Source organism: Oncorhynchus keta, chromosome 12 (assembly GCF_023373465.1).
Source record: "Oncorhynchus keta strain PuntledgeMale-10-30-2019 chromosome 12, Oket_V2, whole genome shotgun sequence".
NCBI classification, from domain to species: Eukaryota; Metazoa; Chordata; class Actinopteri; order Salmoniformes; family Salmonidae; genus Oncorhynchus; species Oncorhynchus keta.
Window position 1 is genome coordinate 10738570 of NC_068432.1, and position 27982 is coordinate 10766551.

Below are 27982 nucleotides of genomic sequence, written 5' to 3' on the forward strand. Positions count from 1 at the left end.
TTCTACACTTAGTTTGAAATGTTTCTACGACCTGTAATATTATTTTTCATCCGACGTTCGGCTAAACACCACAACAAAAGAAGCTATTTGGACATAAATGATTGACACTATCGAACAAATCAAACATTTATTGTGGAACTGGGATTCCTGGGAGTGCATTCTGATGAAGATCATCAAAGGTAAGTGAATATTTATAACGTTATTTCTGATTTCTGTTGACTCCAACATGGCGGATATATTTATTTGTTTTCTGAGCTCTGTTCTCAGATTATTGCATGGTTTGCTGTTTCCGTAAAGCTTTTTTGAAATCTGACACAGCGGTTGCATTAAGAAGTATATCTCTAATTCCATGTATAACACTTGTATTTTCAGCATAATTTATGATGAGTATTTCTGTAAATTGATGTGGCTCTATGCCAAATCACCGGATGTTTTTGGAACTACTGAATGTAATGCGCCAATGTAAACTCAGATTTTTTAAAATATAATAATAATAATAATAATAATAATAATAATAAAATATAAATATGAACTTTATCAAACAAAACATACATGTATTGTGTAACATGAAGTCCTAGGAGCGTCATCTGATGAAGATTATAAAAGGTTAGTGATACATTTTATCTCTATTTGTGCGTTTTGTGACTCCTCTCTTTGGTTGGAAAAAATGGCTGTTTTTCTGTGGCTTGGCTCTGACCTAACAATCGTTTGTGGTGCTTTCGCTGTAAAGCCCATTTAAAATCGGACACTGTGGTCGGATTAACAACAAGATTACCTTTAAAACGGTATAAGATACTTGTATGTTTTAATTTAATTATGAAATTTCTGTTTTGAATTTGGTGCCCTGCACTTTCACTGGCTGTTGTCATATCGATCCCGTTAACGGGATTTCAGCCCTAAGAAGTTTTAAGGAAGGATCACATAATTCCATCCAGGTCCCCCTGAGGCATCAGCCAATGAATTATACTCCATAACTACAGGTGACAAGTAAATTGCCAACCGTGGCTTTATACTGGTTCTAGATGGCAGTGTGCACCCTTTCAGTTTGTTTGCCAACGCATAGCAGTAAAATAAAAAAGGCCTCAATGGCGCGCTGCCCGTGCTGTCACAGACGCCATAATGGGACAGATATAATGATGCATTGTCTAAGTCTATGGTTTCCATAGACTTTAAGCAGAACCAGCGGTATGAATGCCCAAAGAGAGGCCATGGGCATGCAGGTAAGTGTTTTTCATTATGAATCTTGTTCAGAAAACACCTAACCCTAAACTGAATCACACTGCTAAACCTAATGCCTAACCCTAACCTTAAATTAAGAGCAAAAACATTATTTTTGCTTTCATGAATTTTTAACAATATATCAAATGTTGACTTTGCAGCTGGCCTTTCTAAGGGGAAATCCCTCAGTTCTTCCCCCAGGACAAGACTCATTACAATAAACCTCAACCTGCTGGGTTTGTTTGACATTGCAGCAGACGTGATGCAGTTTTGGTAAATTGTGACCTGATCTACACTGATCTACAAATAATAATAATAATAATAATAATTAGTAGTTATTGTGACGCACGGTAATTTGTATATTTATCAGTCGGTAGTCAACTGCAATGGTGAACATTTCACATGTTAGACAACTTAGCGATGACTAACTACACACAGAATGTTAACCAAAACAAATAATACTCAAAACACCCACAGGCACGCGCACACACATAACTGTCCGTTCTGGTGGGTGATAGGACACGGATCATTACATTCATGTTAGGACACCACCAAATCACTAATGACTGAAACACACATGACCTATCCAACTGAAACATCGTTTCCCTATATGAGAAGAACGTGTGCTGCAGTAGCCAGCATGCGTGTTATATGATACAGCACAGCACAAAACCAAGCATGACGCCAACACACAGCCCCGTCCCCTAAGATGTCACTCACTACCTCACATCTTTCTACGGCCTGTCCTACTCCAAACCTTTTCCTAACCCATTTCCCAACAGCTCAAAAACCCAGTCCAGCATTGAATGTACCCCAGCCATGCCAGCGTGTGCAACATGTGTGTACATACATCGGTGTGTGCGTACAAACGTGTGTGTATGTCTGTGTGCATACATATAGGATCTGTGTTTGTGTGTGAGTGTGTAGAGTACATAGGGTCATATTTACTGAAAGCTGCGGCTGAGGCCTGGTACTGGCGGCCCTCTGAGCCCGCGTCCATGGTCAGGTCATAGGAGCCCTCTAGGGCCCCTGCAGCACCGGAGGCCTGGGGCCAGCCCTGCTTCACCAGCAGCACTGTCCCAGACACAGACACAGAGAGATTACACACACACACACACACACACACGCTCATACAATAGAACACAGAGAGACACAGAAGACAGACATGGATAGATAGTAATAGAACACACCGCATGCAAATGAACTCACACAAGCACTCACATAGACAATACACACAGAGTGAACAGTACACATACAGTCACTAGAGAAAATCTACACACCCCTTGCAGTCTTCACATTTTTCTGCCTTGAAATTATTATGATTTTTAAATGTAACAAATTATAATTTTCCTACCAATCTATAGAACCTACTCCACATTTTCAGAGTGAAAGAAAAATTATAAAATATTTTCTGGTATTGTAGTGGCAGCATCATGTTATTGGTATGTTTGTCATTGGAAGGAAACTGGGGAGTTTGTTAGGATCAAAATAAATATGAGTAAACCCCAGATAAAAAGTTTGAGGAAAACCTGCCTCAGTCTTCGGGAATACCTAACCCTGGGATTTTTCAGCGGGAAAATTACAAATGTTTATGCCAAAGTCACACCAGAATGGTCCAGTCTCAGTCCTGACTTTAATCAGAGATAATTTGAATGTTGCTGTGAATCAATGACTCCCAACCAAATTTACTGAGCTTGAGCAATTTTGACAAAAACAATGGATATATGTTGACCTAAGAGTTTTGCAAAGTTTGTTGAATCGTATTCAAAATTATTCACAGCTGTAATGGCTGCCACCAAGTGTTAACTCTGGGGTGTGAAGACATACGCAATCAATACATCTTTGTTTCATAATTTGTATTAATTAGGAAAATGTTGTATAATTTATATTTAACATTGAAATGTGGAGTACGTTGTGTACATTGGTAGGAAAACATTTTTAAATTACATTTTAAGGCAGCAAAATGTGAAGACTAGACTTTCACTAGGCACTTTACACACACACACACACACACACACACACACACACACACACACACACACACACACACACACACACACACACACACACACACACACACACACACACACACACACACACACACACACACACACACACACACACAGACAGAGTACAGAAATAAAGTACATACACAAAGTGTGATCACACAGAGAGTACACACACAGAGAGTACACATATACAGTAGAATACATAACGTTTCACACAATCAACACACACACTCATCTATTGCATAGCTTGGGCTTAGTTTTGGACGTACTTTCTTGTGTTTCATGCCTAGTAAACATGACCCATCCCAGTAAAGGCAGTGCTGCACTGCACTGTCGACGACAACATGGCACAGCTTTCACAGCTCTCACTGACCTATTTCACTACACTCTTTGAAGCCCATCAAACCCACTGGAGCTCCAGGAGAAATGCAGTAAAACCACTACACATAACAAATATGGATCACCACCAACCACGACACAAACTACTAGCTACCACAGCTAGGGTCAATTCCATCTCAGTTCAGTCAATTCAGGAAGTAAACTGAAATTTCAGGTACATTTTTTTTCTCATAGAGAACCATGGATGAAATTTGAATTGAAATGTACTTACTGAATTTAAAAGGAATTGACCCCAACCCTTGTATCTACCCAACCCTTCCCTCTCCATGCACAGGGGTTGAGAGATGCATTACATTGGAACTATATTCATGTGTACTAGCTTGCACAAGGAGGTGAGAGAGAGACCTGCTTCTAGCCATCTCAATGATAAATAGTATTACAGTATTTACGATAATAAAAAGCCAATTCAACCCCAGGTTATTTCAGTTTCACTAAGTGACAAACATCTCAAGCCATCATCTAACAACAAAGGGCAAACTTAACCAACAACCATACTAAGGCCTACATCTGAAAATAATTTATAGAAAATAATTTATAGAAAATAAATGAGGAATTATCTTATTAGCAATCTTTTTTTGTGGCCATGGCCAACATGTACTCCCCATGACTTAACACACACACACACACACACACACACACACACACACACACACACACACACACACACACACACACACACACACACACACACACACACACACACACACACACACACACTTCGGGAATCTGAACAGAACTTTCTAGAGCACTGTGTGGATGCAATATGAACAACGCCTCTTTAGCAGCTCTACAGTACTCAAGGCATTGTGAAGGCTCTGGGGTGAATTTTCCCATAGGTACAGGTCAGCATCCCCTCACCTAATCTTAACCATTAGTGGGGAAAATGCCAAACTGATCCAAGATCAGTGTCTAGGGGCAAATTCACCTTTTCCTTCCACGTTCTGAGAAGGTGCCAAGATTAGACACATGACAATGTCTAGATCCCATTCCATGAATACTGTGAATATGTGGATTGAGACGTTCTGGCGTGCTGCGGGAGTGCTGTACTCAAGAATTATGCATGCAGGTGTTCTTACCTTTGAATAGCATGCACCAGTAATCTCATTCATGTAGTGTGTGTGTTCAATTACATGTGTGTATATTATTACCTGCGGAGATAGAGTGGATTTCTAGTTTGATAAAAACTGTGTGTGTGCCGGCTTGTCTGTGCTTATGTGCATGTCTGTGTGTGCTTGCAAGCATGTCTGTGTGTGTGTGTGTGTGTGCTTGCGCGGATGTGTGTTTCCGTGCATGTTCATGTGTGCATGTGTGTTCTTACCTTGGGGATAGCCTGGGCTGCCAGTCTGGTAGAGGTTGGGTGTGTAGGTAGGAGCCTGAGGATAACCTGCAGGATAGCCTGAGGACAGAGAACAGAAGCTATTTAGAACATCATCCACTGAGTGTGTGTGTGTGTGTGTGTGTGTGTGTGTAGCATGCGTGTGAGTGTGTATATGTAAGCGAATGCACATTAGTATACAAGTGAATGTGTGTGTTGTGAGATGGAAGGACAAAGGTAGGACAGCAAAAAGACAGTGTTCCAGAGTGCCTGTGTGGAGGAGAAAAATCAATTTATTACTCTATGGAGCCTACATCAACCCACATCCCTTTCACAGTGATTTACAGCCCTAAACCACCCTCCTGCACCGGATTCATAAAACATATGGATTGGGCAATGTAGTGGATGCAACCCATCCACGTATAATGCTCCAAAGTGGCTCAGTGGTCTAAGGCACTGCATCTCAGCGCTAGAGGCATCACTACAGACCCTGGTTCGATCCCGGGCTGTATCACAACCGACCGTGATCAGGAGATCCATAGGGCGGTGCACAATTGGCCCAGAGTCATCAGGGTTAGGGGAAGGTTTGGCCGGAGTAGGCAGTCATTGTAAAATAAGAATTTGTTCTTAACTGACTTGCCTAGGTATATAATGGTTAAATTAAAAATACGTACACGCCCAATTTTTCAGTCTTTGATTTGTTAAAAAAGTTTGAAATATCCAATAAATGTTGTTCCACTTCATGATTGTGTCCCACTTGTTGTTGATTCTTCACAAAAAAAATAGTTTTATATCTTTATGTTTGAAGCCTGAAATGTGGGAAAAGGTCGCAAAGTTCAAGGGGGCCGAATACTTTCGCAAGGCACTGTATCTTCAATATGTACCCATTGTTCCTCAGTGCATTTAACTATATGTTACAAGTAAAAGCCTTGGGTAGTTAAAACCACCCTAAGACTTAGGAAGATGTAAAACTTTCCTTTTTATTCTCTGAATTTTATTCGCCCATATAAAAAAAGTCTTATGACTTATGTATACTTCTTAAAATAATGTCTTCGGTGGGGTAATTGGTAGCACCGAGAAAAAATAAAAAGTTTTATTCTACCTGTAAGATTTATGGGAAGATTATTCCATTTGAATTAGATCTGCTTTCATATTGTTGCATAATGGATTAAAGTTCTTCATATATTTGTCGTTTGTTGTCACTTACTAAGTATTTCATATTTTTTTTGTGGTCAACTTAAAGGATTGCTGTAGATCGAGTTATTATTTTTCTCATTGCCATTATTTATTTATTTTTCCCCCATGTTAATTTTATAACCCGAGGTTCTTTTGTATTCTGAAAATATTTTTTGCAAAGGGGACATTGAGTTTTCAGTATTGGTCAGGTATATCAGGTGATGCAAATGAGTTTAGTTTAAATTCATGTTTACCAATACTGGTACCTGTTACATTTGGGTCCTGTCTAATTCTTTCTGCAACTGATTCAATACAGTACAAACAGGAGGGGGGGGGGGGCATCCCCGTCTTGTGCCGCTTTATAAAGCAATATAATAAAATAATGTATTATTGGTGTATATTTTTGCTTTAGAACATTTATACAATATTTATTAATTTAGCTGGAAGTTGAAAACTTCAACGTTTTGAGTAGAAAAGGCCATTCAAGACGACGTGAAGCCTTTTCCACATCAACAGCCATTATTGATAAATCTATATCCATATTTTTTGCGTATTGTCTTAAGAATCAGACCAGTTTTTTCAATTTTTGCCTAAAATGACATACCCAAATCTAACTGCCTGTAGCTCAGGACCTGAAGCAATGATATGCATATTCTTGATACCATTTGAAAGGAAAGGAAACACTTTTGTGGAAATGTGATTTGTGAAAATGAAATTTGTGGAAATGTGAAATTAAATGTAGGAGAATATAACACATATCTGGTAAAAGATAATACAAAGAAAAAAATCCATGTGTTTCCTATTATTTTTTTTTTGTTTCATCATCTTTGAAATGCAAGAGAAAGGCCATAATATAATATAGGAGTCTAGAGACATATTTGATCTTGGCCACGAGATGGCAGCGGTGTGGGTGCAAAGTTTCAGATTGATCCAATGAAGTGTTGCAATACTGCACAATATTTTCTATCAAGTCTGCCTAAAAATGGTCAATTTATACATTTTCAAGTACATAACTATAGAGAACATACAAAAATGATATGGTAATACAAAATGTAAGTTTACACACTCCCAGAAATGTCATGCATAATGGATCATTAGCTTATACACAAACTTTCACACATCTAGATGGCCGGGAGGGGTGGGTGTGGAGCCAGAGACAGCAGGGCTTCAAACTGTAGAACCCAGTTCCCACATTTGAATATAAAAACTGATTTTATCGAACAAAACTATGCTACATTTTATCTCTGGGACGCTCAGGATGACAAATCAGAGCAAGATTACTGAATGTAAGTACATTATTTACCTTCAGAGGTAAATGTATCAAACCAGTTGCCGTGATAAGTGTTTTGTTGTTGTGCACACTATACAAACAACAAAATGGACAGTGCAGTTAGATTAACAATAATTTAAGCTTTCTGCCCATATAAAGACATGTCTATGTCCTGGAAAGTTAGCTGTTACTTACAATGTCATTCTAGTCACATTAGCGCACGTTAGCAACCGCCGTCCCGGTATAGGGACACAGATCTGTAGAGGTTAAAAACCACCGTCCCGGTTTAGGGACACACCGATCCTACGGAATCCCTAAGGAGGTTTAAACTGGAACATGTTCTTGTATTTGTTTGTACAGTAAGTGTTTATTTTTAATAAACCCAGTTTGATTAATATGTATCAAGTCTGGTAATATTTTAGCCATTGTATTGCTTATAAGCTTTGTTATTATTTTATTGTCACAATTAATTAAACATGGGTCTATAAATCAGCAAGGGACTCCAGATTTTCCTGGTTTTAATATAACTGAAATAACTGTTTGATACATGCAACTAGGGAGTACTGCATTAAGTGACGTGTGTTGTCATGTGTAAATAAGGTGGCTACTTTGTCACAAAATGTTGAGTAGATTTCTATGAGAAAGCCATCCATTCCTGGTGCTTTTGTACAGGCAAATGTTTTAACAGTATCTAATATTTCATCCTGGGTGACCTGTTTTTAATGATTATTTTTTTGTCTGCTGATAGTTACTTCAGAGTTGTTGCGTCTAAGAAGGCTATAGGATCCATCCAACTGCTGTTTAATTCTGATTTATATAAATGTTCATAGAAACTTTAAAAATTATCATTAATCTCATTGTTGTTTCTAATTACCTCTTTTGTACCTCTACAACCCACGTCTCGTCACATTTCTCCCGCCCACACACATCCACTCTCCCATTCATATGCACAGACACATACCCGCACATACACCCACTCACACCCTCTCGCCTACACACACACACACACACACACACACACACACACACACACACACACACACACACACACACACACATAGAACAATTGACTTACATGCTATATTTACTATTTCATGTTGTCCTTTCAGTGCCAATCTATCTGATTGGCATCAGCTAAGTCTATTGATACGTCCTAGAGAAAAACAGCTACTTGGGGACAAGAGTCTAAATTGTATTAGGGGAAGGGGGAGGAATGTTGTCTCAACTTACAATAAGCTGGTCTTGGGCATCACTGTATGTAGCCTAGTGTGCTTATCTGTTTTTTTTCTGCTTCTGCCTCTACTCAGGGCACTGGGCTCTCTTTCAACTGGAAAGGTTTCCTGCAACCTGTTCAGGGCTTCATCGATGCTTGTGAACTCTATTCTCTGTGTTCCCTTCCATACCCACAGTACTGCCGGGAATCGGAGTTGAGACTTGATTCCTTTTTCCTCCAGTGACTGTCCAATATAAATTAATTGCTGGAGTATTTTACTCAGTCTAGGAGAAAGGTCCTGGATGAATCAAATGGACTGGCCCTTGATGTCCTTCCCCTCCTGTGTCCTAAGAATGTTTAATTATTTAGGGTTCTTCTGGTTCATGCCGATCCGATGACATCGCTCCAGACCATCCGGTGACATAATCCATGCCAAGCTCTTCTGATATAAGCTTGATCACCTTGCTGGAAAGGTCCCCTTTATCCTCATCCTCCGGTAAGATCAATATTTTCATATTTTGTCTCTATCCGTTTTCTAGTTGATCCAGTTGATCTTCTAAAGTTTGCACCTTTGTTTCCAGAAGGCCAATTTAATTGTCTTGTTCGTCCACTCACCCAGCCTGTATATGCATATCTGACTCGATAGACTACTTTCCTTTCGAGCAAATCTACTTTTTTTAACAACAGATTTAGAGAGGATTTTAGATGTGTTTTTCAGGAAATAATTCAGCTGGCAGCTGCTCTCATTTGCTTCTCCAAGTTGTTCTTTGACTTTTCCTCTAAGGGAAGCAATGGCGTGCTGGGTTCGAGTCCCAGTGTCACTTTACTCACAGATTGGTTCACTGTTGTGAATACAGTGCCTTGCAAAAGTATTCGTCCCCTTGGTGTTTTTCCTATTTTGTTGCATTACAACCTGTAATTTAAATATATTTTTATTTGGATTCCATCTAATGGACATACACAAAACAGTCCAAATTGGTGTAGTGAAATGAAAAAAAGTACTTGTTTAAAAGAAAATGAAAAGTGGTGCGTATATATGTATTCACCTGGTTCAACCAATTACCTTCAGAAGTCACATAATGAGTTAAATAATGTCCACCTGTGTGCATCTAAGTGTCACATGATCTCAGTATATATACATCTATATATACACACATCTATTCTGACAGGTCAGGGACAAAGTTGTGGAGAAGTACAGATCAGAGTTGAGCTATAAAAAAATATCAGAAACTTTGAACATCCCACAGAGCACCATTAAATCCATTATTAAAAAATGGAAAGAATATGGCACCACAACAAACTTGCCAAGAGAGGGCCGCCCACCAAAACTCATGGACCAGGCAAGGAGGGCATTAAAGAGACCAAAGATAACCCTGAAGGAGCTGCAAAGCTCCACAGTGGAGATTGGAGTATCTGTCCATAGGACCACTTTATGCCGTACATTCCATAGAGCTGGGATTTACGGAAGAGTGTCAAGAAAAAGCCATTGCTTAAAGAAAAAAATAAGCAAAAGGCAGGTGGGAGACTCCCCAAACATATGGAAGAAGGTACTCTGTTCAGATGAGACTAAAATGTAGATTTTTGTCAATCAATAGAAACGCTATGTCTGTCGCAAACTCAACACCCCACCATCCCCACAGTGAAGCATGGTGGTGGCAGCATCATGCTGTGGGGATGTTTTCACTGGCAGGGACTGGGAAACTTGTCATAATTTAAGGAATGATGGATGGCACTAAATACAGTAAAATTCTTGAGGGAAACCTGTTTCAGTCTTCAGGAGATTTGAGACTGGGACGGAGGTTCACCTTCCATCAGGACAACCCTAAGCATTCTACTAAAGCAACACTTGAGTGGTTTAATGGGAAACATTTAAATGTCTTGGAATGGTCTAGTCAAAGCCTACACCTCAATCCAATTGAGAATCTGTGGTGTGACTTAAAGATTGCTGTATACCAGCGGAACCCATCCAGCTGGAACAGTTTTGCCTTGAAGAATAGGCAAAAAGCTCAGTGGCTAGATGTGCCAACCTTATAGAGAAATACCCCAAGAGACTTGCAGCTGTAATTGCTGCAAAAGGGTCTCTACAAAGTATTGACTTTGGGGGGTGAATAGAATAGTTATGCACACTCAAGTTTTCAGTTTGTCTTATTCCTTGCTTGTTTGACAAGAAAAATATATTTTTCATCTTCAATCTTCTGGGTGTTTAATCAAATGATATAAAGACCCAGAAAAATCCATTTTAATTCCAGGTTGTAAGGCAACAAAATAGGAAAAATGCCAAGGGGTTGAATACAAAACGGAGTTGGTCCACCCACACAGACAGTGTGGTGAAGGTGCAGCAGCGCCTCTTCAACCTCAGGAGGCTGAAGAACTTTGGCTCGTCACCAAAAGCACTCAAACAGATGCACAATCGAGAGCATCCTGTCGGGCTGTATCACCGCCTGGTACGGCAACTGCTCTTCTCACAACTGTAAGGCTCTCCAGAGGGTAGTGAGGTCTGCACAACGCATCATCGGGGGCAAACTATCTGCCCTCCAGGACACCTACACCACCCGATGTCACAGGAAGGCCATAAAGATCATCAAGGACAACAATCACCCGAGCCACTGCCTGTTCACCCCGCTATCATCCAGAAGGCGAGGTCAGTACAGGTGCATCAAAGCAGGGACCGAGAGACTGAAAAACAGCTTCTATCTCAAGGCCATCAGACTGTTAAGACTGTTAAACAGCCACCACTAACATTGTGGCTGCTGCCAACATACTGACTCAACTCCAGCCACTTTAATAACAGAAAAAATGATGTAAAAAATGTATCACTAGCCACTTTAAACAATGCCACTTTATATAATGTTTACATACCCTACATTACTCATATGTATATACTGTACTCGATACAATCTACTGCCTCTTGCCTATGCCGTTCTGTACCATCACTCATTCATATATCTTTATGTACATATTCTTCATCCCTTTACACTTGTGTGTATAAGGTAGTTGGTGTGAAATTGTTAGGTTAGATTACTCGTTGGTTATTACAGCATTGTTGGAACTAGAGGCACAAGCATTTCGCTACACTCGCATTAACATCTGCTAACCATGTGTATGTGACAAATAAAATTTGATTTGACTTTCGCAAGCCACTGTAACGGACCGCTCACTCTCTCCTGGTTACTTGGATATATATTAATCTATTGGTTTCTTCATAAAACCACAATCTTGTCGGTACAAAACGGAGCTACTCTCTCCCAATACGTCCTATCGAATTTAGGCTGTTCTGAGGGCAAAAGGGGGTGCAACTTAATATTAGGAAGGTGTTGCTTAATGTTTTGTACACTGTGAATAGTGCACTATATACTACGCTAGTAATCTAGGCATAGAAGTGTCTTTGGCTTCATCCCAAATGGCACCCTATGCCCTATATAGTCCATTTCTTTTTACCAGGGCCCATAGGGCTCTGGTCAAAGCTAGTGCACTATATAGGGCATAGAGTGTCATTTGGGATAGATACAAAGACACTGCAAAGCCTAGATTATAGTATAGTCAAAAAGCAATCAGATGCAAACTAAACTAAAAAGCACACAGCATTTCCCTGTAAATGGAAAATATGGAGTATGGATGATATAGAAGAGTAACATAAAGACGAATATTTACTTGATGGTAGGCGGCCTATAAGGAAAATAAAGGGGTATGGAATGTGGAGAGAATATAGAAGAAAAGGGACAATATTTATTTAAGGTTAGGCAGACCTATATATTATGAATATATGCCTTCTCTATGCTATAATGACAGGTGCTATTGATATGACTATGAATTGTACTGATCGCATAGCAGTCACACTAAAACAAAGTAGCCTATTATTGGAAATAACATAGAATGCAGGAGCAGCCTGTGTGTGTGTCTCAATCCTGAGGCTACACAACACCTACGCAACCGATCCGACAGCCCACACGCACACACAGTCAGAGCCTCAGTATTTATACACACACACACACACACACACACTAATTAGCCCTCGTATTTATGGAACAGTGTGACTGTGAACTAATTGTGAGCTAAAGAGAATCAGCCAGAGACAATTAGAGCAAGAGAGGTAGAGGGAGCAGTAGAGAGAGAGAGCGACACCGAAAGGGAGGGAGGAACTGAGGGAGGAATGGAATAGAGGGAGGGATCCCTACTGTCAGCAGTATCTGAGGACAACTGCACTCCCTTGGTCTGCTGTCCCCAGGGGTGTGTGTACATGTGTATCTGCTCCTGCATATGTACCTCCTGCCTCCCTCCACACAGCATCCATAACACAAGCCTACTGCAACCACTGCAAGCGTCTGTCCTTAACTTAACTCCCTGATCAGCTGTAACTTAAGGACGAGCAGCAATGCATTGTGGGTAGGAAGAAGCGACTAGAGAAAAAAAAACAATGAGAGCTGAGGGCACCTTTAAAATAATCTCTCTCTTATGAAAGCCAGTAACAGTCTGGCCGATGAATCACAAGCCAAGTAACCAGCCCTGCCCTCCTGAGCCAGTGGAGGAAAACACCACCAGAGAAATCACATTTCTATTTCCACCTTTCGTGCCCTCCTTTCTTCACCTTTCTTTGGACATACCATGTGAATTATTATTTTGTTGCACAGACAGCTCATTCGATGCATAGACTCATCCGGTGGTTGATGCACTACTTCTACATGCATATGGTTCATACATCCTAATACAGTATCAAATCAAATTGTATTTGTCACATACACATGGTTAGCAGATGTTAATGCGTGTAGCGAAATGCTTGTGCTTCTAGTTCCGACAATGCAGTAATAACCAACAAGTAATCCAGCTAACGATTCCAAAACTACTACCTTATACACACAATTGTAAGGGGATAAAGAATTTGTACATGAAGATATATGAGTGAGTGATGGTACAGAGCGGCATAGGCAAGATACAGTAGATGGTATTGAGTGCAGTATATACATATGAGATGAGTATGTAAACAAAGTGGCATAGTTAAAGTGGCTAGTGATACATGTATTACATAAAGATGCAGTAGATGATATAGAGTACAGTATATACGTATACATATGAGATGAATAGTGTAGGGTATGTAAACATTATATTAGGTAGCATTGTTTAAAGTGGCTAGTGATATATTCTACATCATTTCCCGTCAATTCCCATTATTAAAGTGGCTGGAGTTGAGTCAGTGTGTTGGCAGCAGCCACTCAATGTTAGTGGTGGCTGTTTAACAGTCTGATGGCCTTGAGATAGAAGCTGTTTTTCAGTCTCTCGGTCCCAGCTTTGATGCACCTGTACTGACCTCGCCTTCTGGATGATAGCGGGGTGAACAGGCAGTGGCTCGGGTGATTGTTGTCCTTGATGATCTTTATGGCCTTCCTGTGACATCGGGTGGTGTAGGTGTCCTGGAGGGCAGGTAGTTTGCCCCCGGTGATGCGTTGTGCAGACCTCACTACCCTCTGGAGAGCCTTGTGGGCGGAGCAGTTGCAGTACCAGGCGGTGATACAGCCCGACAGGATGCTCTCGTTTGTGCATCTGTAGAAGTTTGTGAGTGCTTTTGGTGACGAATTTCTTCAGCCTCCTGAGGTTGAAGAGGCGCTGCTGGGCCTTCTTCACGATGCTGTCTGTGTGGGTGGACCAATTCAGTTTGTCTGATGTGTACGCCGAGGAACTTAAAACTTACTACCCTCTCCACTACTGTTCCATCGATGTGGATAGGGGGGTGCTCCCTCTGCTGTTTCCTGAAGTCCACAATCGTCTCTTTAGTTTTGATGACGTTGAGTGTGAGGTTATTTTCCTGACACCACACTCCGAGGGCCCTCACCTCCTCCCTGTAGGCCGTCTCGTCGTTGTTGGTAATCAAGCCTACCACTGTTGTGTCATCCGCAAACTTGATGATTGAGTTGGAGGCGTGCGTGGCGACACAGTCGTGGGTGAACAGGGAGTACAGGAGAGGGCTCAGAACGCACCCTTGTGGGGCCCCAGTGTTGAGGATCAGCGGGGTGGAGATGTTGTTGCCTACCCTCACCACCTGGGGGCGGCCCGTCAGGAAGTCCAGTACCCAGTTGCACAGGGCGGGGTCGAGACCCAGGGTCGAGCTTGATGACGCGCTTGGAGGGCACTATGGTGTTGAATGCCGAGCTGTAGTCGATGAACAGCATTCTCACGTAGGTATTCCTCTTGTCCAGATGGGTTAGGGCAGTGTGCAGTGTGGTTGAGATTGCATCGTCTGTGGACCTATTTGGGAGGTAAGCAAATTGGAGTGGGTCTAGGGTGTCAGGTAGGGTGGAGGTGATATGGTCCTTGACTAGTCTCTCAAAGCACTTCATGATGACGGAAGTGAGTGGGGGGTAGTCGTTTAGCTCAGTTACCTTAGCTTTCTAGGGAACAGGAACAATGGTGGCCCTCTTGAAGCATGTGGGAACAACAGACTGGGATAGGGATTGATTGAATATGTCCGTAAATACACCAGCCAGCTGGTCTGCGCATGCTCTGAGGGCGCGGCTGGGGATGCCGTCTCGGCCTGCAGCCTTGCGAGGGTTGACACGTTTAAATGTTTTACTCACGTCGGCTGCAGTGAAGGAGAGTCCGCATGTTTTAGTTGTGGGCCGTGTCAGTGGCACTGTATTGTCCTCAAAGCGGGCAAAAAAAGTTATTTAGTCTGCCTGGGAGCACGACATCCTGGTCCGTGACGGGGCTGGTTTTCTTTTTGTAATCCGTGATTGACTGTAGACCCTGCCACATAACTCTTGTGTCTGAGCCAATGAATTGTGACTCTACAATGTCTCTATACTGACGCTTAGCTTGTTTGATTGCCTTGCGGAGGGAATAGTTACACTGTTTATATCCGGTCATGTTTCCGGTCACCTTGCCCTGATTAAAAGCAGTGGTTCGCGCTTTCAGTTTCAAACGAATGCTGCCATCAATCCACGGTTTCTGGTTTGGGAATGTTTTAATCGTTGCTATGGGAACGACATCTTCAACGCACGTTCTAATGAACTCGCTCACCGAATCAGCGTATTCGTCAATGTTGTTGTCTGACGCAATACGAATATATATATATATCCCAGTCCACGTGATGGAAGCAGTATGTGACAAAGGCGGTGACACTGACATTTGGCTTTCGGTGACAAAACAGCCCATTATGCCAACCAGCCATTAGAGGAGCTTACTAATCATTACCATTTTACCATTCTTACTACAAGGGTTTGTTTTGTAAACAGATCACAATATACCACCACTACACCATTTCCGTACATAGGTTTTCCCCTTCAAAAATCTATTGAAGGCACCCAATCGTTTTATGGCCCACATTAGACTGCTTAAAGGGGAAAGGGGGAGGAGGGACGAAGAAACTGCAAAGTTTGTATCAGTGGGGACACCTTCAATGCTGCACTGTCCTTGTAAAACGAAAAACAATTAATCTCCATTGTAAACCCAGTCATGGGGATGACAGAAGAGAAAATGGAAAGCAACTGAAATGAATTAAAGCGCAAAAGAGAGTAAGTCATTTAGTTATTTTCAGAAAGAGAGCAGGGAAAGGATATGGAGTAGAGTCCGAAATTATTGCCACCCTTGATAAAGATAAGCAAAAATTACTGTATAAAATAATTCAATTACTGAGCTATACTTTACGCTAAAAAATATATATCATACAATACTAGTACTCAGAGAAAGAGATTTTGTTTAGAAAATAATACTTTTCTTTTCGAAAAGGGAGGTCAAAATGATTGACACCCCTGTTTTTAATACCTCGCCTTGGGAGGATACCGACCTCGCCTTCAAGTTTTTATTGTCACATACACAGGTACAGTGAAATGTCTTTCTTGCAAGCTCTTTCCCAGCAATACAGTAATCAATATCAGTAGTACTATAAAAAATACTAAAGTTAAGTAGAACAAAAACACACAAGAAATAGAAGAAGCTATATACAAAGTCAGTTCCAGGGTCAGTGCCAAAACCATATTTACAATGTACAGGGGTGGTAGACTGGTAGCGGTAGATACAGTGCCTTCAGAAAGTATTCACACTCCGTGACTTTTTCAAAATTTTGTTGTGTTACAAAGTGGGATTAAAATGGATTACAGAAAATACACTAATGTCCAAAAAACTTGAATATTTGTAAAAACATTTACGAAGAATAATACACTAATATGTCTTAGTATTCAACCCCCTGAGTCAATACAAGTTAGAATCACCTTTGGCAGCGATTACAGCTGTGAGTCTTTCTGGGTAAGTCTCTAAGAGCTTTCCACACATGGCTTGTGCAACATTTGCTCATTATTCTTTTCAAAATTCTTCAAGCTCTGTCAAATTGGTTGCTGATCATTGCTAGACAACCATTTTCAGGTCTTGCCATAGATTTTCTAGCAGATTTAAGTCACAACTAACTGACACTCAGGAACTCCATTGTAGATTTGGCCTTGTGTTTTAGGTTATTGTGCTGCTGAAAGGTGGATTCATCTTCCAGTGTCTGGTGGAAAGCAGATTGAACAATGTTTTCCCCTAGGATTTTACCTGTGCTCAGCTCCAGTCGGTTTATTTTCTATCCTGAAAAACTCTCCAGTCCTTAACGATTACAAGAACACAATATGGAGAGTGGTACTCAGTAATGTGTTCGTGTTGGATTTGCCCCAAAATATAACATTTTGTATTACAGACCAAAAAGTGAATTGCTTTGCCACATTTTTTGCAGATGACTTTAGTGCCTTGTTGCAAACAGATGCATGTTTTGGAATATTTTTATTCTGCACAGGCTTCCCGCTTTTCACTGTCAATTAGGTTAGTATTGTGGAGTAATTACAATGTTGTTGATCCATCCTCAGTTATCCTATTACAACCATTAAACTCTGCAACTATTTTAAAGTCACCATTGGCCTCATGGTAAAATCCCTGAGCGGTTTCCTTCCTCTCGGGCAACTGAGTTAGGAAGGATGCCTGTATCTTTGTACCCATCTACAAATAGGTGCCCTTCTTTGCGATCTATTGGAAAAACTCCCTGGTCTTTGTGGTTGAATCGGTTTGAAATTCACTGCTCGACTGAGGGACCTTACAGATAATTGTATGTGTGGGGTACAGAGATGGGATAGTCATTCGAAAATCATGTTAAACACTATTATTGCACACAGAGTGAGTCCATGCAACTTATTATGTGACTTGATAAGCACATTTCTACTCCTGAACTTATTTAGGCATGCAATAACATAGGGGTTGACTCAAGAGAGTTCAGCATTGATTTGTAATAGATTTGTAAACATTTTTAAAAACATAATTCCACTTTGACATTATGGGCTATTGTCTGTAGGCCAATGATTTTTTTTAAACTCAATTTATTCAATTTTAAATTCCGGCTGTAACGCAACAAAATGTGCAACAACAATACTTGAAAATCAAAGACCAGTGGTGGGTTTGGCGTCGAAATGACAATGCTTAAGCAGAAAATAACCATATACCTACTGTAAAATATGGTGGTGGATCTTTGATTTTCAAATACTGTGGTGGCAACACCATGTTATGGGTATGCTGGTCACTGGAAGGGACTGGGGAGTTTGTCAGGATCAAAAATATGTCTGCTGAAAACCTAACCATGGGATACAGTTATATATTTCAGTGGGACAATTACACACGCTTTCCAAGAGGTATTGAGTGCTCCTTAATGGTCCAGTCTCAGCCACGACTTAAATCCTGCTTGAAAATCAGAGACAAGGTTTGAACATTGTTGTCTGTCAACGATCCCCAAACAAATTTACTGAGAATATGTTACCGTAAGCGTTATGCACGATTGGTAGCATCTGTAATGGCTGTCAAAGGTGCTTGGAGACATGCAATCAATACTGATCTATTTTTTTGTTATTGTTTGCAAGATTTTCTACAATTTGTCTTTCACTTTGAAAATGTGGAGTAGGTTGTGTAGATCTGAAGGGAAGAAATCTAATGTATTCCTATTTTGATGTCAAGGCAGCTAAATGTGAAGACTATGCAAAGGGTATGTAGACTTTCATTAGCGACTGTGTCTAGAACGTGAGTTTAATCCCTGACGAAGCATTTGTTTTTATAGATGCAACGGAAAGCCAATGTGTTCCATTGAGCCCATTTCAGCCATTACTGGAGTGTGTTTGAGAGGTCATTACAAACGTTTTCTGCTGTCGTTACATTAACGGTAAAAAAAATAAAAAATGTAACGAATGGCACAAGCAAGAGTGGGAAAGTGTAAAATGAAAGCAATCAATCCAGCAAGATTTAAGTGACAAGTGGATTTTGCACCCCTCAAACAAGAAATAGGTGGGCGGGGCATGCGCACTCCTACACACATGCATACACACACAGTATTGGTATGGCATTGATGCTGATGTTGATTTGGCACTCACCTGCGTATGCTATGTTCTTAGGGTTGCCGTACGGTGTCCCGGGCTGGACAGGACTGTACACAGGATTCATGTTGGAAGATAGTCTACCCTTACTGCAAGGAGAACAGACAGAGAGAGAGAGAGAGACCGAGAGACAGAGCGAGAGATAAACATATGGTGAGAAGAAAGTCATGGCATTCAATAATTATTCATTGAGAATATGCTTAAGCTCAGAGGTCTCCATCTTGGAAGTGTTCCATAGCCAGCTTAAAGACATCTGAAAAACTAAAAGGTACTCCACAAACACTACTGTTAAACTCACAATATTGTAGCAGGTCTGATTTTGAAAGTTGTTTTTTTGTTTGTTTTTTTGTTCGTGAGAAGGCAGCAATTTATTTCCACAGGATAAAAGTAAATCAGGTAGAAAATGCGAAAGCATACAATACAATTGTCGCTAAATAAAAATGAGTAAAATACAAATATTTCTGTATTGAGTATTATGGTATTTCTGACTGTTTTGAACATCTTCAACAGTCACATAAGACACTAGCACAAACATGACTGACATACTAGGACATTCTTCAACCTGATCTCATTTGTTTGCAACACTTTTCTCCACCTCTTTCTCAACCTGTTTCCACCACCCATCTCTTTCACACACATGCAAGAACTGAACCACACGCACACACATACTCTCCGTCTCTCTTGACAGCCATTCATATTTAGCTCGTTCAAGATTTCAAAGAAGGTTCGCGAGACTACTCGTTCTCTCTCTCTCTCACACACACACAAGTTCAGACAACACAACAGTTGCAGGCTTGATTACCAACAATGACGAGACAGCCTATAGGGAGGTGTGTAACGTCAGGGGAAAAAAAACTCACTGAACATCAGCAAAGGAGATGATCATGGACTTCAGGAAACAGCAGAGGGAGCAGCCCCCTATCCACATCGACGGGACAGTAGTGGAGAAGTTGGAAAGTTAAGTTCCTCGGCATACACATCACGGACAAACTGAAATGGTCCACCCACACAGATAGCATGGTGAAGAAGGCGCAACAACGCCTCTTCAACCTCACAACCTCAGGAGGCTAAAGAAATTTGGCTTGTCACCTAAATCCCTCACAAACTTTTACAGATGCACAATCGAGAGCATCCTGTCGGGTTGTATCACTGCCTGGTACGGCAACTGCACCACCCTCAACCGCAAGGCTTTCCAGAGGGTGGTGTGGTCTGCACAACGCATCACCGGGGTGGCAAACTACCTGCCCTACAGGAAACCGACAACACCCAATTACGCAGGAAGAACAAAAAGATCATCAAGGACAACAACCACCCGAGCCACTGCCTGTTCACCGTGCTATCATCCAGAAGACGAGGTCAGTACAGGTGCATCAAAGCTGCGACCGAGAAACTGAAAATCAGCTTCTATCTCAAGGCCAACAGACTGCTAAACAGCCATCACTAACAGAGAGGCTGCTGCCAACATACAGACCAAAATCACTGGCAACTTTAATAAATGGGTTTAATAAAAAGGTATAATGTCACTTTAATAATGTTTACATATCCTACATTACTCATCTCATATGTATATCATCTTTGGGATAGGGGGCAGCATTTTCACTTTTGGATGAATAGCGTGCCCAGAGTGAACTGCCTCCTACTCAGTCCCAGATGCTAATATATGCATATTATTAGTATTGGTATTGTATAGAAAACACTGAATTTTCTAAAACTATTTGAATGATGTCTGTGAGTATAACAGAACTGAAATGACAGGCAGAAATCTGAGAAAAAATCCAAACAGGAAGTGGGAAATCTGAGGTTTGTAGTTTTTGAACTCACCCCTATCGAATACACAGTGGGATATGGGTTATTCTGCACTTCCTAAGGCTTTCACTAGATGTCAACCACATGAGAGCAACCTGGGTTCCATGGCTTTTCTACAGACAATGGAATTCTCCGGTTGGAACATTATTGAACTTTTATGATAACATCCTAAAGATTGATTCTATACTTAGTTTGACAAGTTTCTTCAACCTGTAATATAACTTTTTCAACTTTTCGCCCAACAGGATCAGATCGCGCTTTTGGATTTGTTTACCAAACGCCCTAACAAAAGAAGCTATTGGACATAAATGGACATTATCGAACAAAACAAGCATTTATTGTGGAACTACGATTCCTGGGAGTGCAATCTGATGAAGATCAAAAGGTAAGCCTACTTCAGCAGTACTGTATCATTTTAATCATTTTAGTCAATAAGATTCTTACTACGTAAGCTTAACTTTCTGAACATTCGAAACGTGTAGTCCACTTGTCATTCCAATCTCCTTGCATTAGCGTAGCCTCTTCTGTAGCCTGTCAACTATGTGTCTGTCTATCCCTGTTCTCTCCTCTCTGCACAGACCATACAAACGCTCCACACCGCGTGGCCGCGGCCACCCTAATCTGGTGGTCCCAGCGCGCACGACCCACGTGGAGTTCCAGGTCTCCGGTAGCCTCTGGAACTGCCGATCTGCGGCCAACAAGGCAGAGTTCATCTCAGCCTATGCCTCCCTCCAGTCCCTCGACTTCTTGGCACTGACGGAAACATGGATCACCACAGATAACACTGCTACTCCTACTGCTCTCTCTTCGTCCGCCCACGTGTTCTCGCACACCCCGAGAGCTTCTGGTCAGCGGGGTGGTGGCACCGGGATCCTCATCTCTCCCAAGTGGTCATTCTCTCTTTCTCCCCTTACCCATCTGTCTATCGCCTCCTTTGAATTCCATGCCGTCACAGTTACCAGCCCTTTCAAGCTTAACATCCTTATCATTTATCGCCCTCCAGGTCCCCTCGGAGAGTTCATCAATGAGCTTGATGCCTTGATAAGCTCCTTTCCTGAGGACGGCTCACCTCTCACAGTTCTGGGCGACTTTAACCTCCCCACGTCTACCTTTGACTCATTCCTCTCTGCCTCCTTCTTTCCACTCCTCTTCTCTTTTGACCTCACCCTCTCACCTTCCCCCCCTACTCACAAGGCAGGCAATACGCTCGACCTCATCTCAGCCACTTTCTACCACTCTAAATTCCAAGCATCTGCCTCTAATCTAACCCTAGGAAGCTCTTTGCCACCTTCTCCTCCCTCCTGAATCCTCCCCCCCCCCTCCTCCCTCTCTGCAGATGACTTCGTCAACCATTTCAAAAAGAAGGTCGACGACATCCGATCCTCGTTTGCTAAGTCAAACGACACCGCTGGTTCTGCTCACACTGCCCTACCCTGTGCTCTGACCTCTTTCTCCCCTCTCTCTCCAGATGAAATCTCGCGTCTTGTGACGGCCGGCCGCCCAACAACCTGCCCGCTTGACCCTATCCCCTCCTCTCTTCTCCAGACCATTTCCGGAGACCTTCTCCCTTACCTCACCTCGCTCATCAACTCATCCCTGACCGCTGGCTACGTCCCTTCCGTCTTCAAGAGAGCGAGACTTGCACCCCTTCTGAAAAAACCTACACTCGATCCCTCCGATGTCAACAACTACAGACCAGTATCCCTTCTTTCTTTTCTCTCCAAAACTCTTGAACGTGCCGTCCTTGGCCAGCTCTCCCGCTATCTCTCTCAGAATGACCTTCTTGGTCCAAATCAGTCAGGTTTCAAGACTAGTCATTCAACTGAGACTGCTCTTCTCTGTATCACGGAGGCGCTCCGCACTGCTAAAGCTAACTCTCTCCTCTGCTCTCATCCTTCTAGACCTATCGGCTGCCTTCGATACTGTGAACCATCAGATCCTCCTCTCCACCCTCTCCGAGTTGGGCATCTCCGGCGCGGCCCACGCTTGGATTGCGTCCTACCTGACAGGTCGCTCCTACCAGGTGGCGTGGCGAGAATCTGTCTCCTCACCACTGGTGTCCCCCAGGGCTCTGTTCTAGGCACTCTCCTATTCTCGCTATACACCAAGTCACTTGGCTCTGTCATAACCTCACATGGTCTCTCCTATCATTGCTATGCAGACGACACACAATTAATCTTCTCCTTTCCCCCTTCTGATGACCAGGTGGCGAATCGCATCTCTGCATGTCTGGCAGACATATCAGTGTGGATGACGGATCACCACCTCAAGCTGAACCTCGGCAAGACGGAGCTGCTCTTCCTCCCAGGGAAGGACTGCCCGTTCCATGATCTCGCCATCACGGTTGACAACTCCATTGTGTCCTCCTCCCAGAGCGCTAAGAACCTTGGCGTGATCCTGGACAACACCCTGTCGTTCTCAACTAACATCATGGCGGTGGCCCGTTCCTGTAGGTTCATGCTCTACAACATCCGCAGAGTACGACCCTGCCTCACACAGGAAGCCGCGCAGGTCCTAATCCAGGCACTTGTCATCTCCCGTCTGGATATGGTCCTTCTGTAGCTCAGTTGGTAGAGCAATGGCGCTTGTAACGCCAGGTTAGTGGGTTCGATTCCCGGGACCACCCATACGTAGAATGTATGCACACATGACTGTAAGTCGCTTTGGATAAAAGCGTCTGCTAAATGGCATATATTATTATTATTATTATTATATTACTGCAACTCGCTGTTGGCTGGGCTCCCTGCCTGTGCCATTAAACCCCTACAACTCATCCAGAACGCCGCAGCCCGTCTGGTGTTCAACCTTCCCAAGTTCTCTCACGTCACCCCGCTCCTCCGCTCTCTCCACTGGCTTCCAGTTGAAGCTCGCATCCGCTACAAGACCATGGTGCTTGCCTACGGAGCTGTGAGGGGAACGGCACCTCAGTACCTCCAGGCTCTGATCAGGCCCAACAGCCAAACAAGGGCACTGCGTTCATCCACCTCTGGCCTGCTCGCCTCCCTACCACTGAGGAAGTACAGTTCCCGCTCAGCCCAGTCAAAACGGTTCGCTGCTCTGGCCCCCCAATGGTGGAACAAACTCCCTCACGACGCCAGGACAGCGGAGTCAATCACCACCTTCCGGAGACACCTGAAACCCCACCTCTTTAAGGAATACCTAGGATAGGATAAGTAATCCTTCTCACCCCCCTTTTAAGATTTAGATGCACTATTGTAAAGTGGCTGTTCCACTGGATGTTATAAGGTGAATGCACCAATTTGTAAGTCGCTCTGGATAAGAGCGTCTGCTAAATGACTTAAATGTAAATGTAAAAATGTAAAATCAAGTAATTTGACAAAAACTAGATAAAAAGCTATTTGTTTACTTGTGTATTATGATGATGTTACCTGCCTCATGCTTAACATTTTTTTTTTGTATTTTGTTCAAGGCAACACTATTTAATGGCGTCACCCCATAGGATATTATGTCACACTGATGGACAATACACAAAAGGCAGTCAGAGTTTAAGGTTAAAACATAATTAATTACACTTTCAGACGTTTCTGACCACTGTAAAATGCAACTTCTAAACATCAGCAATGGATCCTCATTAAAGGATTTAAAGCGTACTCATTCGAATTGAAGGGCCTCAAAAGAGTCCTGTATTGTTATTTTCCACCATTATCACCCAGAGTCAGCAGTGGGTAATTTGCGTGCCCAGTGCCTTCCTTGGATGTGGTAGCTCCCTCCCGGAATCTAACTGATTCCATTACCCGTGTTCACCATGGCATGCACAGAGTTGATAGGGCTGATATTGGAAGTAGACGTCAGCGCATCACCGGTCGAGGTTATAGTCACCAAATGCGCCTGTGGTGCCCGCAAGTACCTGCTGCAGTCATCCAAATAACGTTGGAGCAATTAGAGGAACGATAACTAATTTAATGAGCCATTAGCAGTTTCACTGTACCGGCCATGTGTAATAAGAATCGCAAGGCTTAATCTTCGAGACAAGACCGGCAGGATCACTCAGGTAGACCCCCACAACATTGAGGTGTACCTGGCTGCACAACAATGTAAAATGGCACAGTCCTCTAGTGATGGAAAAGACCCAGTGGGAGGTCCGACAGCCAAAGCCGTGGGAGCAGAGACACTAGATGACTGATAGGGGGCGCTGTGTTGAAGCCACTATGCCTGCATCTTGGCACTCCACCACCATAGAATTGCATTCATTAATTTCTACATTAGTCTTTGCCATGTTTATTCTCTTATTAAAGACACCTTAATGCATACTTTTAAATTACATAATGTGAGCTAAGAAACCAAACATTTTACTTAAAGTATAACTAATATGTTACTGTCCCCACGACAACAAAATACTGAAATACATGTAATTTTTTCCTTTATACATTTAACTGAAATACTGTAGAATTCCAGTCATTACTTTGGAGGACTGCTCCAAATGGAGTGTGCTAATATGGCTGACCAGTGGCTTCAAAGCCTCTCAATGGCCAAACCATAGCATCAGTAATCCAGGGTTTATATACATCATTGGTTCAGACCACTTGCTCCACTCATGTCTTCTGTACCTCCTCAATGAAAGAGAACCCTCCCCATGCAAAGGTGCCCAAATGCTGGCTCATTGTTTAATCACATAATTCTGTCACACCATGTGGACATTGATTTTGGGGACAAAATGTAATCAATCAGAACTATTTGTAAATATATTGAATAGATTTGGAGACTACTGTTTCTTGAAAAATGCTTATGTGTCATAAGAACAAGAGTGGGTGAAGGGAATTGTATTCATGTTTTCACTAATTAACTTTTTAATTTAAGTTCCACAACCTTACCTGGGACAGGCACACCACTGCTGTGGGATTATTTCAGATACTCAATAAAGGGTAGGGTTTCAGATGTTTTTGGGAAGATGGGCAGGGACTCTGCGGTCCTAGCTTGAGGGGGAAGCTGTTTCCACCATTGGGGTGCCAGGACAGAGAAGAGCTTTGACTGGGCTGCTCTCCCATAGGGATGGGAGGGCCAAGAGACCTGAGGTGGCATAACGGAGTACTCGGGTTCGGAGTGTAGAGTTCGAGCATAGCCTGAAGGTAGAGGGGTAGTCCCTCTTGCTAATTCGTAGGCAAGTACCATGGTCTTATAGTGGACATGAGCTTCGACTGGAGGCCAGTGGAGTGTGCGGAGGAACAAGGTGACATGGAAGAACATGGGAAAGCTCAACACAAGGCGGGCTGCGGCATTCAGGATACGTTTCAGGGGTTTGATGGGACAAGCAAGGTGCCAAGCCAACAGCTAGTTGCAGTAGGCCAGACTGGAGATGTCAAGTGTCTGGATTAAGACCTGCGCCGCTTCCTGTGTGAGGTAGGGTCGTACTCTACAGATGTTGTAGAGCATGAACCTGGAGGAGCGAGTCACTGCTCTGATGTTTGGCTGTTGCCCGACGTCACACCAAGGTTCATTGCACTGTGGAGTTGTCAACCGTGATTGAGAGTATTTCCCTGATGCCAATTAAATTAATAGTTTTGCAAAAGGGTGTAAAGATATGCATTCCAGATACAAAGGCAAGAATTTGGGCAAATGTACTAATGCATTTTGATCATTGTTGTTCTACTGTTGATACTTTGGACCTCAGTTCCAAAAAAATGCTTATATGCAATTGAGAAAAATGTAATAACCAAGAAACCACTGCAGAGACAGAGAGATAGAGCAAATGCAATGGACAGATAGAGGAGTGAAGAGATGGATGGGTTGTGTGTGTGTGTGTGTGCGCATGCACTGGGGGAGTTTAAGAGTAATAAACAAATCAATCAGATAAACTATATAAAAGAATAGAGTGAAATACAAAAAGATGACTGACAAACAGAATAAAAAGACATGATCACATGACAGTGGAGCTGGAAAGGTGGAGGAAGAGAGGTGACAGACAGATGAGATAAGGAGATGGGACGGGATGCTGGATTGATGCATGGACAAGGTGAGAAGAAACGGTTGATGAACTGAAGGAGGGGTATATTAAAGAGAGAATATTTACAACTGGTTAGGGAAAGTTCAGGACAGCAGACAAACAGAGGTGATAAATCAGACATATACACTCAGGTCCCAAAATATTGGCACCCTTGATAAAGATGAACAAAGAATGTACAATACAGTTGAAGTCGGAAATGTACATACACCTTAGCCAAATACATTTAAACTCAGTTTCACATTTCCTGACATTTAATCCTAGTAAATATTCCCTGTCTTTGGTCAGTTAGGATCACCACTTTATTTTAAGAACGTGAAATGTCAGAATATTAGTAGAGAGAACGATTTGTTTCAGCTTATATTTCTTTCGTCACATTCCAAGTGGGTCAGAAGTTTACATACACTCAATTAAATTAGTATTTGGTAGTATTACCTTTCAATTGTTTAACTTGGGTCAAACGTTTCGGGTAGCCATCCACAAGCTTCCCACAATTTTCAATAGGATTGAGGTCAGGGCTTTGTGAAGGCCAATCCAATACCTTGACTTTGTTGTCCATAAGCCATTTTGCCACAACTTTGGAACTATGCTAGGGATTCATTGTCCATTTGGAAGACCCATTTGCGACAAAGCTTTAACCTCTCTGAACCACCCATCCCGGATCCGGTATAATTGTTATCAGCAACGCTGAAAAGCATAGCGCCACAGTCAAATAATATTACTAGAAAATATTCATATTCATGAAAATCACAAGTGCAATATTGCAAAACACAGCTTAACCTTTTGTTAATCCACCTGTCGTCTCAGATTTTGAAATTATGCTTTACAGCGAAAGCAATACAAGCGTTTGTGTAAGTTTATCGATCGCTCGACAAAACAGTAAGTACACTTCGCATCAGGTAACTTGGTCACGAAAATCAGAAAAGCAATCAAATTAATCGTTTACCTTTGATGATCTTCGGATGTTTTCACTCACGAGACAAATGTTCCTTTTGTTCCATAAAGATATTTTTTATATCCAAATACCTCTGCAAGTTTGGTGCGTTATGCCCAGGATTCCACCGGAAAGAGCGGTCACGACAACGCAGACAAAAATTCCAAAGTATATCCATAATGTCCACAGAACAATGGCAAACGTTTTTTTATAATCAATCCTCAGGGTGTTTTTCAAATATCTATTTAATAATATATCAACCAGTACAGTTGGCTTTTCACTAGGACCGGGAGTAACAATGCCCGCCTTTCTC

General features: G+C 42.2%; 1 protein-coding gene across 3 annotated transcripts in view; it reads right to left on the reverse strand.

Annotated features, from left to right (window-relative positions):
- LOC118390960 (protein FAM168A-like) overlaps positions 1-27982 on the reverse strand; it is a 70876-nt gene that overhangs the window by 20680 nt on the left and 22214 nt on the right. For 2 of the 3 annotated variants that reach the window (XM_035781838.2, XM_035781839.2), the window contains 3 exons: positions 18968-19059; positions 4945-5022; positions 2167-2292 (listed from right to left, as the gene is read on the reverse strand). In XM_035781838.2, coding sequence (XP_035637731.1) covers positions 2167-2292; positions 4945-5022; positions 18968-19059 — 296 coding nt within the window. The remainder of the gene's footprint in view (positions 1-2166; positions 2293-4944; positions 5023-18967; positions 19060-27982) is intronic. The other variant, XM_035781840.2, reaches the window with a different exon arrangement.